The sequence below is a fragment of the Cinclus cinclus genome, chromosome 27, assembly GCF_963662255.1.
Source record: "Cinclus cinclus chromosome 27, bCinCin1.1, whole genome shotgun sequence".
Taxonomy (NCBI): Eukaryota; Metazoa; Chordata; class Aves; order Passeriformes; family Cinclidae; genus Cinclus; species Cinclus cinclus.
Window position 1 is genome coordinate 7215479 of NC_085072.1, and position 15151 is coordinate 7230629.

Sequence of the window (15151 nt, forward strand, 5' to 3'; positions counted from 1 at the left end):
TCTAATGCCGCCATCCAGTGGAAGAAACTCCCTGACACGGGAAAGGCTGGAAAAGTGGGCGTTTGGTTTCCCACCATCCTCGGGCTGCCCTCGGCGGCCTCCCTGCCAGGAATGCTGCGAGTGCACTCCATCCTCCGTTTCTAAGCCCCGATCCCAGCCTGGGTGCAACGGGCAAAATGGAAGCAGCTCACACGGCACCTGAGCTCCTCCGGTACCCAGCGAGGGGGTGGGGAAGGAGGGAAGATGCACCGGGGTCAGGCGAGGGCTGCAAGCCCGGAGGAGGAAGAGGTGGAGGAAGAAGAAGAAGAGGAAGAAGGGGAATAAGAAGGAGGGGAAGGAGGAGGAGGAGGAGGAGAAGGAGAAGGAGAAGGAGAAGGAGAAGGAGAAGGAGAAGGAGAAGGAGAAGGAGAAGGAGAAGGAGAAGGAGAAGGAGAAGGAGAAGGAGAAGGAGAAGGAGAAGGAGAAGGAGAAGGAGAAGGAGAAGGAGAAGGAGAAGGAGAAGGAGAAGGAGAAGGAGAAGGAGAAGGAGACGAAGACGAGCAGCAGCAGCTGAGGTGCGAGCAGGGTCCCAGCCATGAGGACACCCCGGTCTCAGGGCGATGCGGGGACACACCCGACGCTCCCCTCCCGCTTCCGCTCCAAATATCCGCGGGATATTTGCAATCTGAGCACACCGCGCCTGCAGAAAGCCGAATTCCAGCGCGTATTCAGCAGCATCACCGGGACATCGGGAAAAATAGCCAAACACTAAACTCCCTGAGGCTGGTCAGGGAAGCGAAATTACTTTGGCAGAGGCCACAGAGCAGCGCGATGGCAAGCGGGGAAGCACGGTGGCTAGCAGCCCCCAGGATCCCCACAATGCACCCATTTGTTGTCCCCATGGGCGGTCGGATTCCCGCAGAAAGAAGCTTTCAGTGGGAATATTCAAAAGTTCAACCTCTCTCAGCAGCGCAAGGTTTGCTGGACTGTGCGATGGCACTAAGGGACAGTGTTTCCACGGGAGAGCGGGGTTTTGTGGCTGGAGCACGGCGCTTTCACTTCGGCACACAAGTCGCCTGAGAGGAATCACGGCGTTTTCGAGGCGGGATAGCAGTCAGAGACTTGCCTTAAAGGGAGAAAGCAAGGGGGAAATTGTGTTTATGAGTACAAAATCAAAGAATTTCGGGGATTTTCTTCTGGCTGAAAGCAGCAGCTGTTTTCCTAAGGCAGCGCAAATTTTCAGGAAGCAAGCGTATTCCTCCAAAATCGAGGGGAAAACCCCTAACGTTTTCTTTGTGCCAAGAGGAAATTTGTCCTGGGAACAAGCCCTGTGTGCAAACAAACACACTGTCCTCTCCTCCGAGAAGCACAAATGCTTTCCCACCCACTCAAAATTAGCCAGAAAAATGACTCCTGGACTAGCAATCCCCTGATAACTCTAATGAGGAGGCAGCATTCTGATTGAATCAGAGGCACGTGTCCCGGTGGGGATGAATTTTGGAAGCATCCACCACCTCTGCAAGCTGGCGAAGGCCATTCCTAGCAGCTGCAAACCCATCCTCGAGCTCCAGCCCACACTCGGGAAAGGGAGAGGGATGGGAGATGTTGCAAAATAAAAATAAAAATTAAAAAAAGAAAGAAAAAGATTAGGATATTTGGTGTAGGGAATCTGCTCTACAGCCACAAACGATGCTGGCACCGGGACTGAGAACTGTGCACAGCTCACCACACCTGGAGTCTAATAACCAGTAGCTGTGCCCAAGATCCCTCTGCATATTTAATTATGTATATTTAATTATATTTATTATTAAATATATATATATTATAATTATTATTTAATTAGGATCATAGAAAATGATCATTATTTCAATTTTCGGATAAGAATTGTTTGGTTTGGAATGGATCTTAGTTATTGCATAAGCACTACACAAAAACAGCAGAGGAAATATTGGTGGACAGGCTGAGAATGGGAATGGGGGGGGTTTTCTTTAACAGATATCATTGTTTTTTTAAGGAATTTTTCCTGTTGGTGTGTGGGGAGCAGTGAAACCATCCCCCAAAGCCAAGTAGCTCTGCAGTGACACGGCATGCCCGAGACAGGGAAACCCCCGGATCACAGCGCCAGGACACTGTTTTTCCTTCCTTCAACGAAGGCGGATGGCAACCGGCTCCAGCTCGAGAGCTGGACGAAGTCTCTCTCAGTATCTCTGGGAGGGAGGATAAATCTCTGACCGATGGAGAAACGCCAGCCCGAGGTAAAGCACAACCCGGCCGGCGTAGGCAAACGCTCAGGACGATCTCACAGCCCACGGCATGGCAATGAAGCACGGTGGAGTCACCGGAGCGGGTGATGGGCTGACTCCCCACCACACTGCAAAGCGAGAGACGCCAAAACCTCTGTACCCTGGAGGGGACGGGTCAGTGCCATCTCCGGCCCCGCAGAAGCTGCGCTGGGCACCGGTCCTGGCACTGGTAGGGTCCCGGGGAGAACAGGGCTTGGAGGAGGTCGGGAGGCTGGAGCAGGGTTTGGGCGATGCTGTAGCATTGGGGAATGGGTGTTCTGTCCCCTGCGATGTTGTTCCAAGTGCCCAGGCCCCGATTCCCACCCTATGCCCAGTCGCGCCCTGTGCCCTGACCTAGGCCAGCTCCCCACTAGGATGCTCAGCCACGTTTGAGGGGATGTTCAGTTCCCTCTGTATCTGCTGCTCCGGGCGTCCCCATGCCCCATTCTCCTGGAGGTCCCATGCCCGGTTCCTCCCAGCATTCTTATAACCCGGGGTGTTAGCAGCTCCCCCCACATCCGCTGCCTCCACGACCATCGTGCCCGCTCGGTCTCAAATCCCAATGCTCCCTGTACCCCTGTACCCGGTGCTCCTGCTCTTCTGCAACCAGGTTCTTCCCGCCTCCGTCACTCCCTATGCTCCCAGGACCCCCGCATCCAGGTTGCTTCCAGGACCTCTGTGCCTGGTGCTCCCGACTCCTCTTCGCCAATGCTCTCAAGGACTCCCATCCCCGGTTTTTCCCTTACCCCCATGTCCTGTACTCCCGGATCCCTCATTCCCAGCCCCCTCTGGCATTCTCGGCTCCCTACTCCCCTCATTTCCGATGCTCCCGGGTTCCCCATGCCCGTTTTTCCCAGTTTCCCGGGCTACCCGTTCCCCAGCGCCCCCTCTCCCCGGACGAGTCTCCCGTACCCAGCCGGTGCCAGGTGTTGCCCGGTTCCCCGCTCCTCCTCCTCTCCGCCCCGTGCCGTCCCTCCTCCCCCGGGAAAGCGAAAGCGCGGCGGGCGGAAGACCAGCCCTCCCCGCCGGGCCGGGCCGGGCCGGGGCCGCACCGGGACCACGACGGGGCCACCATGGCTTCCATCGGCAACTTCTTGCGACGGAGCCTGCGGCGCGCCGGCCGCAGAGGTGAGGGGCGGGAGGGGCTCCGGGGGGTGCCGGTGTCGGTGCCGGTGTCGGGACAGGTCCATCCGCGGTGCCGCGGCTGCGGGAGCCGACGGCTGCCGGTGGAGCGGGAACGTTCCCGGGTGTAGCCGGCGGCAGTGGCTCGGTCCCTTCAGCCCTGCCCGTTCGCATCCCACCCGCGGAGCCCAGCTCGGGCCGGCTGCCCCGGGACTCACCACAACTCCAACCCTCTGTTCTCGGGGGTCCAGCCTATCCCGAGAGCTGCACCTCATCTCCCGGGAGCCCACCCCTTCCCGACTGAGCCCACAACAGCCCGAGGGGCGGCCCCACAGATCCCCTATCTAAGGTATTGCAGGACATGGCGACGCGTGGCATTTGGGACACCCGTGGGGGTATCCATGGGCAGGACACACGAGGGGGATGCTGCCCTTCAAGACAGTCACGTGTTGCAGAGCCCTCAGAAGGCGGTGCAGAAATTGGTCCTTTGGGATTTTTTATATTTTCTGAGATACCGAAGGGATCATCAGAGTTTTCTGGCTGCTTGTATCTCAAGCCAGAACAAACAGGTTGGAGCAACCTGTGGATTTGGGGGACTTACTGCGCTCCCTTCCTTGTCTGTTCTGTGCTGGCTCTGGCTCCGCATGAGCTCGATGTTCCCAGCTCAGCAGAAGAGGTTTGATAAAGCCAGAGCCATTTCCTCTCCGCTGCGGCAGGTGGAGAGCTGGGCGGCACGGGAAGCTGAGCTCCCCCTCAAACCAGGTCGGGAAACTCTGGCACACCAGAGGTCGTGAGTTTTCCGGGAGGAAAGAAACCGGTTGTGCCACAGGCAGAGTGGGGCTGAGCGCAGCCCTCGGCGATAAGAAAAGCCTTTGCCCTCTCCGTGCCCGGTGGATGGAAGGGTAAAGATCCACGTCACCGGCAGCCGCTTTCCATCCGGGAGCTGTGAGAGCCCCCCTGGCTACCTGCATCCTTCCTGTCCTCGCAGAAGATGCTCCCACTGCTGGGGGACTGGGGGTGTTCCCCGAATCCTGACATGGGCTATGGGAGAGTCGTTGTCTCTTGTGTCCCTGGCTCATGTTCCCGGGAGACAAGGCACTGTGAATCCTGCCGGTTTGGGGCAGCACTGGGATTTCTGACACCACATTCAGCCTGCCTGACAGTTCACTCCATACATCGCTGGAGCTCATCTTCCAGCCCAGGGATGGGGAGTTGTGGTCTTGGAGGGATTTAAGCTCTGCCAGTGATGGCAAGCTCGGTGCTACGGGGGAGCCATACTTCCATGTGTGAGAGGCAGAGCCATAGCCTGGCGTGCCCAGGTTCTCCAGAGGAGCAGGTTTGGCTTGTTTGTTTGCAAACCCCACGGACAAAATGCAAATCCCATCCTTGCTGGAGAGCACATCTGGTGTTTTCTGAAATGCAGAATGGGACTGGATAGGCAGGATTTAACTGCACTTTCATCTTGCCCTTGTGATGGGAAAACAACCAATGCCAATGTCCAGCATGGACAGGGGACACCAGCAACCCTCCCATGGCACAGCCTTTTTCCCTGGGGTCCCCCAACAACAACCTGCTGCCTGAGTTAGAGGTGGGACTAGACCAAAGCCATTGCTGGAGCATCCCAAGGAAGAGCAGGAGAAGCAATGCACATCTTATCAACTTTTTCCCTGGCCTGGAGCACCTCACTGGACAGGTCCAGGATGATCCTGAATGAGGATAAACCAGAGGCATCCTCAGCCAGGTCTCAATTCTTCACCTGCTGCAAAGGGGCCTCTTTGGGATGAATTTCACCTTGCCAAAGAGGAAGGACTTTGCAAGCAGAGGTGGGACAGCCCCAGGGTGCACAAAGGGGTGGCTTTGAGTATCTTCCCACCCCAAGCTGGGAAAGGCATTTCTGGTCCCTGGGAAGGAGCATCCTGTGATAGAACCATGAGGGTCACCTCCTCCTATGAGCCTTCTGTTCCCATCAGCTCCCAGTGACCTAAAACAAAGGCTGGAGAGATGTTTCCAGACTAAAGGATATAGCTCTGGAGCTGGAGGGACATGTGGGCAGGGTGTTCACCAGCACTGCTTTTGGTGGAGGATGCCATATTTGGAGAAGGTTAATGGGAATAGCTGATCACGGCCATGCCTTGCCCTAACCAGCTGTGGCACAACCAGAAAAGCCCAGGGACAAACTGCAAGAGCCAGTAATCTCATGCAGCCATATATTTATTTTCCTTGCTATTGCTAAAAGGGCAGCTCAACTTTTCTGCTCCAGCTCCCCACTATAATCAGATATGGGACAGTTTCTGTGTCAGGAGCAAGGTATAAAGGAAAGCACAAGTGGCCTCTGGGAGAGGGAAGAGCTGTGGCAAAGCCAGGCTGCAGTCTCTGGCATTTGGCTCCTCTTCTTTCCAGCTCTTGGATCTCACTGTCCCGCTGTGGTCATCCCAGCACCCTTGGAGATGCTGGATGGGGCTCTTTTCCCTCCTATTCCTGGTCATTGAGAGTGTGACAGCTGATGCTTCCCAGCTGCCCTCCTCAACCAGCCCAACAAGAACTAGGGTGTAATCTCCTGCAATTGCACTGCTTTGTGGTTTAAGGAAAAAGCTCTTGAATAGCTCATTTGCAATCAGCAGCTCCCAGGACATCTGGCAGGGAGAGGTTGGGGTTTATCTGACTGGGGCTTTAAGAGGTGCTCAAACAAGATCTGGGCTGGTTTTTTTTTGCTGTTTACTTCCCCTAAGGGAATAAAATTAACTGCTATAAACACATTCCCACACCTCCCTACAGATGTTTAATGCAGAACCCATCTGCTCTCCCTCATTCCATGTACCCACTTTGCTCTGGGCATCCTTCTGCCCTCACTGGGCTGGAGCAAAGGAAGGCTGGGAGTGTCTTAGGATTTTCCCTAAAATACTTATAAAAGTAATTTCTCTTTCATGTCCCCAGCTGTTCATTTTTGGGGACCAAAAGTCCTGGACACCAGGACCTGGTTCCCTCCAGCCACTTTACACACAGTTCACATGTAATTCTGCAGCTCCTCCCTTGCCCTCAGGACACCTCACACCTTTAATTGCACTCTGATCTGATTTTTTGGGGATCTTTTTGGCTTCAGAAGGAAAAGATGGGGCCTCTTCTGCAGACCCCCCCCCCCCTCAGGTACCACAGGGGAAGCTGGGGGACCGGAGCTCAGTCTTCTACTCTGGTGGACAGTTCTTCTTTGAGTACCTGGTGGTGGTGTCGCTGAAGAAGATGTCAGATGGACATTATGAACCCAAGATAACCTACCAGTTCCCAAAGGTATTTAGTCCTGTGTTTCTGATAAGATTAGTTTTCCACATTTAGTTGAGAAAGGGATGCTGTTCCTTCCCCATCATTAAAGCCAGGGAAGGAGAAGAGAGAAGTGCCCCATGCCCTTGAGATACAGCCCCAGACCCCAGGGTTTTGCCTGCCTTGGGTTGGGGTTGCTGGGACCATCTATCCCACCCCATGATCCCAGCCCAGAACCACCGAACCTAGGAGGAAACTCCTAGGGGCTGTCTCTGGCTTCCTGTCCCAAAAAGGGAGACCACAGTGGGGAAATCACACCTCAGGGAGGTGGCACAAGAAGAGATCCCAGTTTGCAGAGGGTCCCTCTGGTTTGACTCACTGTCCATGGGGTGAAAGCCAAAATTTGGATTTTTGGGAGGTCCTTGTCCAGACATGGTGCAGGCCGCTTCTGCATCATTCAGAACTGGCGGTCTCTTTGGGACAGACCTCATTCCACTGAATCCCGCCCCATTCCTGGTGACAGTGGGGACCCTCTGTCTCCCTGACTCTTGGCATTGCTTCCTTCCAGCGTGAAAACTTGCTGAAGGGCCAGAAGGAGGAGGAAGAACGTCTCCTCCAAGCCATCCCCCTCTTCTGCTTTCCCGATGGTAACAACTGGGCACCTATCACTGAGTTCACCAGGTACCTGTCCCACTGCAGGGTCTGGGGTGGATCCCCCCCGTGACTCCTGAGGGCTGGAAGGACCAGCCCAGCCCAGCCCTGCCCAGTCCATCCCAGCTCATCCCATCCTCACATGTGTTCTCTTCTTGCAGCGAAACATTTTCTTTTGTCCTGACAAACGTGGATGGCAGCAGGAAGATTGGCTACTGCAGGCGGCTGCTGGTGAGCCCTCCCCACCCCACACCCCCTCCCCATGGTGGGACACTCCTGCTGTGCTCAGAGTTCAGCTCCTGGGAGCAGCTCTTGCCTCAGGAAGCCACTGGCCTTGACCAAAGTGACAACAAGCAGCAAGAGGGTACCCAAAGGGGGTTTTTAAAGCTCTGTACTGAGACATCACTCCGATGTTGGATGGAGGAAACAATGAGTGTTCACAAAGTGTGTGGATGTGGCACGTGGGGACATGGTTTAGAGGTGAATGTGATGGTGCTGGGCTGACTTTTGGACTTGGAGATCTCAGAGGGCTTTTCCAAACTGAACGGTTCTGTGATTTCCCACTGGCTTCCACAGCTTCCCTGACTCCTTTCCCTTGTCTGCAGTGGTCAGAATGGCTGCAAATCCCACTTGGGATTAGGATGGGTATTTCAGTGCAGCCATCCAGGTGCCAAGGAACTGAGAACCCTCAGCCCCATCCCCAAAAACTGCATCTGAGCAGTGGCTCTTTCTCAACTCATGGTTTTGACCAGCTCAGGGGCTCTGAGGTGCAGTGGTCTTCCCTGACTGCTGCTTTAAACAGGGACATAAATCTAGGAGGACATCCCTGTGCCAGAGCCTGGGGAATTTCTGGATCCACCACCCCTTCATCCTTGTGAATATTCCTATTTCAGCATCCAGGACTGAGCTCAGGTTGTTGAAACTCAACATCTGGAGGGCTGAAAGTGCAGAGAGCAAAGAGACCCAGAATAGTCCAGTTGGAAAGGGAAAAAAATAGCCAGAGAACTCATCCCAATGGCCCTTGTTCTAGCAGGAGGCAGGATTAACCTCAAAGATAGTGGGGCAGGGTGTCTTGGTGAATGTGTGTCTGGGTGGGATGAGAGTTTGGAAATATGCCAAAGGATTTTGCACCAAAATAATTAACAGCTTAGGCACCCAAATCACCTTCTCTGGGCACCCTCTGTTTTTCCAACATCAGCTGTATTCTTGGCCTTGGCCCTAGCTTTGAAAATCCCCCATTGAGTGACTGGGAATTTGAGGGGAGCAAGTGGGGATCCCTTTGGAGAGCGTGGAGCTGATGCAGAGGGCTGGGAGATGCTCAGATTCTTTTCCCACACTCTTCCAGCCATCTGGGCGTGGTGTCCGGCTCCCTGAGGTCTTCTGCATCATCAGCTGCCTGGGCTGCTTTGGGCTCTTCTCCAAGGTAGGGACATGGTGGCTCTGGCCCAGTGGTGGCCCTGGTGATTGCTTCTTTGTCTTCTGGGGATTCCTGGCTCACATCTTTCTCACCCAGATCCTGGACGAGGTGGAGAAGAGGCGCCAGATCTCCATGGCAGTGATCTACCCCTTCATGCAGGGCCTTCGGGAATCGCCCTTCCCAGCTCCAGGGAAAACTGTCACCATCAAAAGCTTCATCCCTGAGTCAGGGACAGAGGTTGGTGTGAGACTCAGGGGCACCTCCTGGACTGCTACAACATGAGAAGCCCAGGTTACTTCTGGGAGCATCCTCCACACCTGCAGCACCGAGGGGTGCTCATCATAGGAGGGCAGGGTGGGTCAGGCTGCCAGGGGCTTCATCCCTTGGGAATATGGGTGTTATCTCTCCAGATTCAGGAGAAGAGCAGTGAGGATGAGGATGGAGCCGATCCCTAGGGGATGCTGCCCCATCTTTGTATACCCTGCAGCTCTCCCAGCCTGGAGCTGGAACTGCCACACAAAAACCTCTCCGCACACAGTGCTGGGACTTGCCCAGCCCTGTTGCCAGAGCAGGATGTTGTGCCAGGGGCTGGGAGCTGCTCCTGCTCCTGAGCCAGCATCAGCTCCTCCAGCAGGTTTGGGAGCACAGTGGTGCCAGGGCTGTTGTGGGCTGTAAATTTCTTCCCAAAAGAGGTGGTCAGGCACTGGCACAGTCTGTCCAGTGCAGTGCTGGAATCACCATCCCTAGAAGTTTTCAAAAACATGTGAATGTGGCTCTTGGGGATGGGGGTTAGTGATGATCGTGGAGTCGATGATCTTAGAGGGCTTTTCCAGTCCTGCTGATTCCATGATTATATTCTTCTCCATACCACTGTACTCAGCTCCTGATCTTGATTACTGCCTGGGTTTAGCCCCCCCAGGCAAGTCCACATGTGTGACAAGCCCAGTCTTTTCCTGTGGAGAAAAGATCTGATCCAGGCATGGATGAGAAGATCTCATCGCACCCACACACAGCCCAGATTTGCATGGGCACATTAATTTGCTTTTCCTTTCTTTCATGGCAAAGCCGAGCTGGAAAACTGTGGAAGATCCACTCTGGCACTGGGCAAAATACCCTCAATGCTGAGCATACCACGGATGTGCCCTGCCAGGGAGGACCTGAGAGCAGGATCCCTCCTCCCTAGAGCAGTTTAGCAGCTGGTGATCTAACTGATTTCTTCATCCAGGGAGCTTGTGCAAGACTGTGCAGGTTGCTCAATGCTCTGTCCCAGGGCCATGGTTGGAAGCACAGCCTGGATTACAGAGGGAGGAGGAATGAGGATGTTCTTAGAAAGAGCTGCACTGTGGGACACTGGGCAGAGGCTGGAGCAAGGCAAGGAGTTCACTGACACCAGAAAAAGAGGGGAAATAAATCCTGGGTACTGCATGGGCTGACACCTAGGGATGGGGCAGGATTTGTGCTGGAAAGGGGCTTGTGGGGCCCAAGCCTGTTGCTGCTCGCTGGGAAGATGCTGCTTTGGTGGAAAGGCATATGGAGAAAGGAATTTCCCCCCTGCAGGATGGGGAAAAATTTCCCCCCTTCAGTACTCACCATGGCTGGCTGCCATGGGGATTGATGAGACTGGGAGACTTGTGGGCAAAGGCAGCTGAGTAGCCAAACTGCCTGCAAATATCTGTTAGTTCCCTCACTTTGGGGACATCTTAGTGAGGAATTGTCAGGCTGACCCTGCCAGAGAAGCTTTAGAGGAAGGTTTTGTATCCTCCCCAGTCCTCCCTTTCCTGGCAGTTCACAGATGACCTGTCAGACACTGAGATGGGACATGTCCCTGCCACCCACTGCCAGGGACTTGGGAGCTCTGGAGAAAAGAGGCATTTGGGTTAAAAGCCCAGTGCCCAAATACAGATCCCCACAGTGCACATCAGTGGTGGCTTCCCTGAGCTCTCAGCCCTGCATAGGCTGAATCTCCTGGCAGGATGAAATGGGGTTTGTCCCTTGCACATGGACACAGTGCAGATGCTGCAAACACTGGGTCATTAATTGCTTCCAAATCGCCTCAAGGAGCCAGGGCAGGACGGGCAGAATGTTGCCCCTCCTAAGCTGGGGTGCTGTGGCTCTTCCTTGGCAGCTCATTGAGCTCACACGGCCTGTGGATGCCCACCTGGAGCACGTGGAGTTCCAGGCTCTGCTCCAGCGACTCAACCCTCACCTCATCCTGCACATCTTTGCCTCAGCCGTGTTGGAGCGACGCCTCATTTTCCTGGCTGAGGAGCTGAGGTGAGTCCTGATCCCTTTATTAAAAAAATGCCCATAAAAATGCTCCCGAAGTGGCACAGGTCACAGCAGAGCTCGAAGTGGGATGTTCCCTCCTCCCTGCGTGATATCACTGCTGGCTGCCTGTCCCCTAGTGTCCTGTCTCAGTGTATCCACGCCGTGGCTGCTCTCCTGTACCCCTTCACGTGGGCTCACACCTACATCCCCGTGGTCCCCGAGTGCCTGCTGGACACCGTGTGCTGCCCCACACCCTTCATGGTCGGCATCCAGAAGCGGCACCTGGAGCGGGTGCTGGAGCAGCCAATGGAGGAGGTATTTCATCCGGAGGGGAGGGCAGCTGGATGGAGCCATTGATTAATCTGTGTCCCCAGGTGTGGCTTCGCCCTGGGGCCAGAGGCTCTGACTGTGCTTTTTCCCATCCAAGGAGGCTGGAAATTAAGGTGTCCTTCATGTCCCCTCCTGTTGGCACTTGGGGCAATACCTCCATGCCCCCTTGGGAGCTGCCCTACCCCTATGGCTCCAGGAGATGCTCTTGGAGGTCATCCCAGTCTTGAAGCAGAGGAAAGCTGTGCGGGGGCAAGTTACCAAACCCGCAGCAAAAATTGTCCTTGTGGGGAATGCCCTGGTCCCCCTGCTCAGGTCCCTCCTGCAAAGGGGCTGATCCCTCTCCTGCCACCCTCATGGGCTGGTGACACACCAGTCCCATCCCAAAATGGGTGGGAGGAAGCCCAGATGCTTTGGCAGAGCTAAATCTGGTCACTCCCTGCTCTCCTTTCAGGCTCTGATCATTGATCTCTGTGAAGGGAAGATCATCCGGGCGGTAAGTCCTCCCTGTGTGCATGTGGGTAGCCTGGATAACCCCAGCAGGGTGTCAGTTACCTGGCAGCTTCCACGTTTTTAATGGCTTCAGAATGTCAGAAGGCAGGATTAGACAGGAGTTTGGGAAGGAATTCTTCCCTGCAAGGGTGGTGAAGCCCTGGCACAGGGTGCCTACAGAAGCTGTGGCTGCTCCTGGATCCCTGGAAGTGTCCAAAGTCAAGCTGAACAGAGCTTGGAGCAATGTGTCTAGTGGAAGGTGTTCTTCCCTGCCCATGACAGAGCATGGAATGGGATGAGCTTTAAGGTCCCTTCTAACCCAAACCCATTTTGTGGTTCTATGATTTAGGGGGCAGAGCCATCTCAGTGGCATCCTTCCAGGGGGAACATCCCATGTGGGGATGTTTACAGCCACTGCACCTGACTTTGAGCCAGAACAGTAGGGTGCATCCACTGGATATCTCACACCCACATCTGTGCAGGACATTGTGATGATGATTAATTCACGAGCTTTGAAAGCCCCACTGACAGGCTGCACCAACTTCCTGAGCCAGATTCCCTCTGTGCTTCATGGCCCCATTGCCTTCCAGGTGGGTGATGAGGAGGAGATCCTGCCAGGGAAGCTGCAGAACGAGATGCTGATGTCTCTGAACAGGCACAACAACAACAACAACGTGCACAGTAAGGATGTCTGTCATGGTAAAACAGTCCTGATTTGCCTTCTCCATGGCTAGAGACTTCAGCCAAGGGATTTTCCTAAAGTTACCTGGTCTGAGATGTTTCTCCCCCTATTTGCAGGGCTAATCCCTTGGCTTTTCCTCTGTCCTTTGAAACACAAGAGCAGGAACAGATAAATCTGCTGGAAAGATGGATTTTTTGATTAATATTTAGAACATTAAGATGCTGCCACCCTGGAAAGCCGGGGTTCCCTCACAAAATTAGTCTGATCTTTGATGGCAGAGGAAGGCTCTAAGCAAGTAATTTCTTAGGATGCAAATAAAGACCAGGTTAAAATAAGCCCTTCTTGTCTGTGTTCAGAGGTCCCATCCCCACCTCTCGTGCTCCTTGTCCCCTTCCAGCCTCGGAGCAGGTGAACGCCCTGGTGTCAGAAGCCTTTGTGCACTTCTTTGTACGGCTGGTCGGGCACTACGCCTCCCACATCAAGTGGGGCAGGAGCGGCTCTGGCAGCTTCCAGGAACGAGCCTTCTGCAAGGCCATCACCTCCAAGAGCTGTCGCAGATTCCTGAAGAAGTTTGTGAAGACAAACATGTTTTCCCTATTTATTGAGGAAGCGGAGAAGAGCAGGATCCCACAGGAAGGTAATGGTCCCATTTCTCATCCGCTTCCCTGTCAGGTGAGCTCTTTGGAACGCTGGGCTGGTTGGTTTAAGGGCAGAGATGCCTCGTGCCTGTTGAAAGATGAGGTGCAGCCCAGCTGAGGGTGCTCAGGGTACTGAGTAGATCCTGTTTGCTCTCAGTGGCCTTAATTTCTCCATCCCTGTCAAGCAAAAAAAAAAAAAAAAACAAAAAAACAACAAAAAAAAAAAACCTCATTTGTGACTCCCCATCCCTGGAAGTGTCTAAGGCCATGCTGGATGGGGCTTGGAGCAAACTGGTCTAGTGGAAGGTGTCCCTGTCCAGGGCAGAGTTTGGAACTGGATGAGCTTTAAGGTCCCTTTCAACCCAAACCAGTGTGGGATTCTGGATTCTATGATTCATTTTAGATCTTGTCACTCGCCTGGAGCTGGGGCTGCCTCACTTGGAGCTCTGTGTTGAGGCAAACAAGTGGCAGCAGCACAAACATTTGGCTTGGGCACAGCAGCAGCTGCCAGGAGCCTGACTCAGCTCAGTCCCCAGCTCTGTGGCAGCAGGGCTGCTCCTTCCCCCTTCCTGGGGATTTACAGGGCAGAGCTGAGCCTCCTCCCAGCCTGGGACAATGACAAATAGGCAGTGGAGGAGGAGGAGGAAACCACCCAAAATCTGTATTGCTGGATAGAGGCATCCTGGGCTGGGATCTGCTACCCCACCCGGGGAACTCTTGCTGGCACTGCCTCCGGTGCTGCTTCTCTGTCCTTACAGGGCAAACCTGGGAAGGAAGAAAGGGATGGCACAATCCCTGTTTTCTCATTGTATTCCCAGTCTACATCACCATCTGGCTTTTTGCTGGGTCTGCTGCTTTCTCCCTTCCTTGCTGGTGAGAAACACAAAACTGAACAGGAGTGAACACATGGGTTAGAACCTCTGGCTAACCCAGCATAATAGATCCCACTTTGGGTGAGAGGGAGGGGTGGGCAACCACCCCCGTTTGACATTACAGAGTCCCAGAATTCCAACAGATTAGGTTGGAGAGACCTTTAAAGGACATCTGCCATGGACAGTGACACCTTCCACTATCCCAGGTTGCTCCAAGCCCCATCCAACCTGCCTCGGACACTTCATTTCCACATTTCCCCCAGGTCCTCTCTGGATGCAGGTGTCCATAACCCAGGATGGTTTGGGATACAAACACTTCCCTGGATTTGGGCTGTGCAGCCCGGTATCCTCCATTCCAAACACCAGCACCTCACCCATGAGCTTTTCTCCTCCACAGCGTATTTCCAGCAGAAAATAATAGAGTACCATGAACAGAAGAAGCACCGAAGGGACTCCTGAAGTCCAGCCTGGGAGCAGAGGAGCAAGACTGGATTGACATACCCATGCCAGCAGCATCATACTGCACTCTGTTCCTGCCCACCTGGGATTCCTGACCTGCCTGGGCAGCATTTGAGCACCAGTCTGACCCTTTCTTCCTTAGGGCATCATTGCACTGGAAAACTCTTTTCACAGAACTAGCGCCAGGCTGGGATTTCTTTCCCAATCATGGTCGCTCCAGGAACAGACTGCTACTCCCAGTGCTTGGCCCTGCACAGTCCTTGTCCCCCCAGCACCTCACAAAGAGGGAGGGCAGCCAGGGATGGCTGCAGGACAACAGGGGTTTAGAGCAATTATTAGAAGGGGGATAAGAAAGGGATGAGTAGGAAATAGTGTTACTTCTTAATAAAAGAAACCAGGGGTTTGCAAATAAGGAACATCCCATTGCACAGTTCCTGAGGTTTTGTTATTAACAACTGTTTTATATTGTTTTATTGAGCCATTGTTAAACCAGCAAGAGCAGGTGCTGGGGGGGGGAGGTTAGTAGTTTCCTCTCTCACAGCTGCCACATCTCTAGTGCCACAAAGAGCCAAGTTTTGCTAAGGAAATAAAAAAATACTCATTTCCAGCAGGTTATTTATTAGTGCTGGAGCAAACTGTGAAGGCTATGTGGCTATGGAGTGTCAAGGAGAAAACAGCTGATGAACAGCTTTGGGGAGGGAGGAATT

At 54.0% G+C, this 15151-nt stretch overlaps 1 protein-coding gene across 1 annotated transcript; it reads left to right on the forward strand.

Annotated features, from left to right (window-relative positions):
- Positions 1-3084: 3084 nt before the first annotated feature.
- On the forward strand, positions 3085-14580 carry DENND2D (DENN domain containing 2D). Its single transcript, XM_062509548.1, has 13 exons — positions 3085-3143; positions 3178-3389; positions 6484-6668; positions 7207-7319; positions 7451-7520; positions 8635-8712; positions 8803-8943; positions 10832-10980; positions 11112-11289; positions 11756-11797; positions 12384-12474; positions 12873-13112; positions 14383-14580. The coding sequence occupies exons 1-13, from the start codon at positions 3085-3087 to the stop codon at positions 14442-14444; spliced, it is 1620 nt and encodes a 539-aa protein (XP_062365532.1). The 3' UTR covers positions 14445-14580.
- Positions 14581-15151: the final 571 nt, after the last annotated feature.

Coding starts and splice junctions, on each gene's coding strand:
- DENND2D (XM_062509548.1), top strand. CDS start 3,085: ATGCTCCCGGGTTCCCCATGCCCGTTTTTCCCAGTTTCCCGGGCTACC. Junction 7,320..7,450: donor CCTATCACTGAGTTCACCAG/GTACCTGTCCCA, acceptor CTCTTCTTGCAG/CGAAACATTTTCTTTTGTCC. Junction 8,944..10,831: donor TCCCTGAGTCAGGGACAGAG/GTTGGTGTGAGA, acceptor CTTCCTTGGCAG/CTCATTGAGCTCACACGGCC.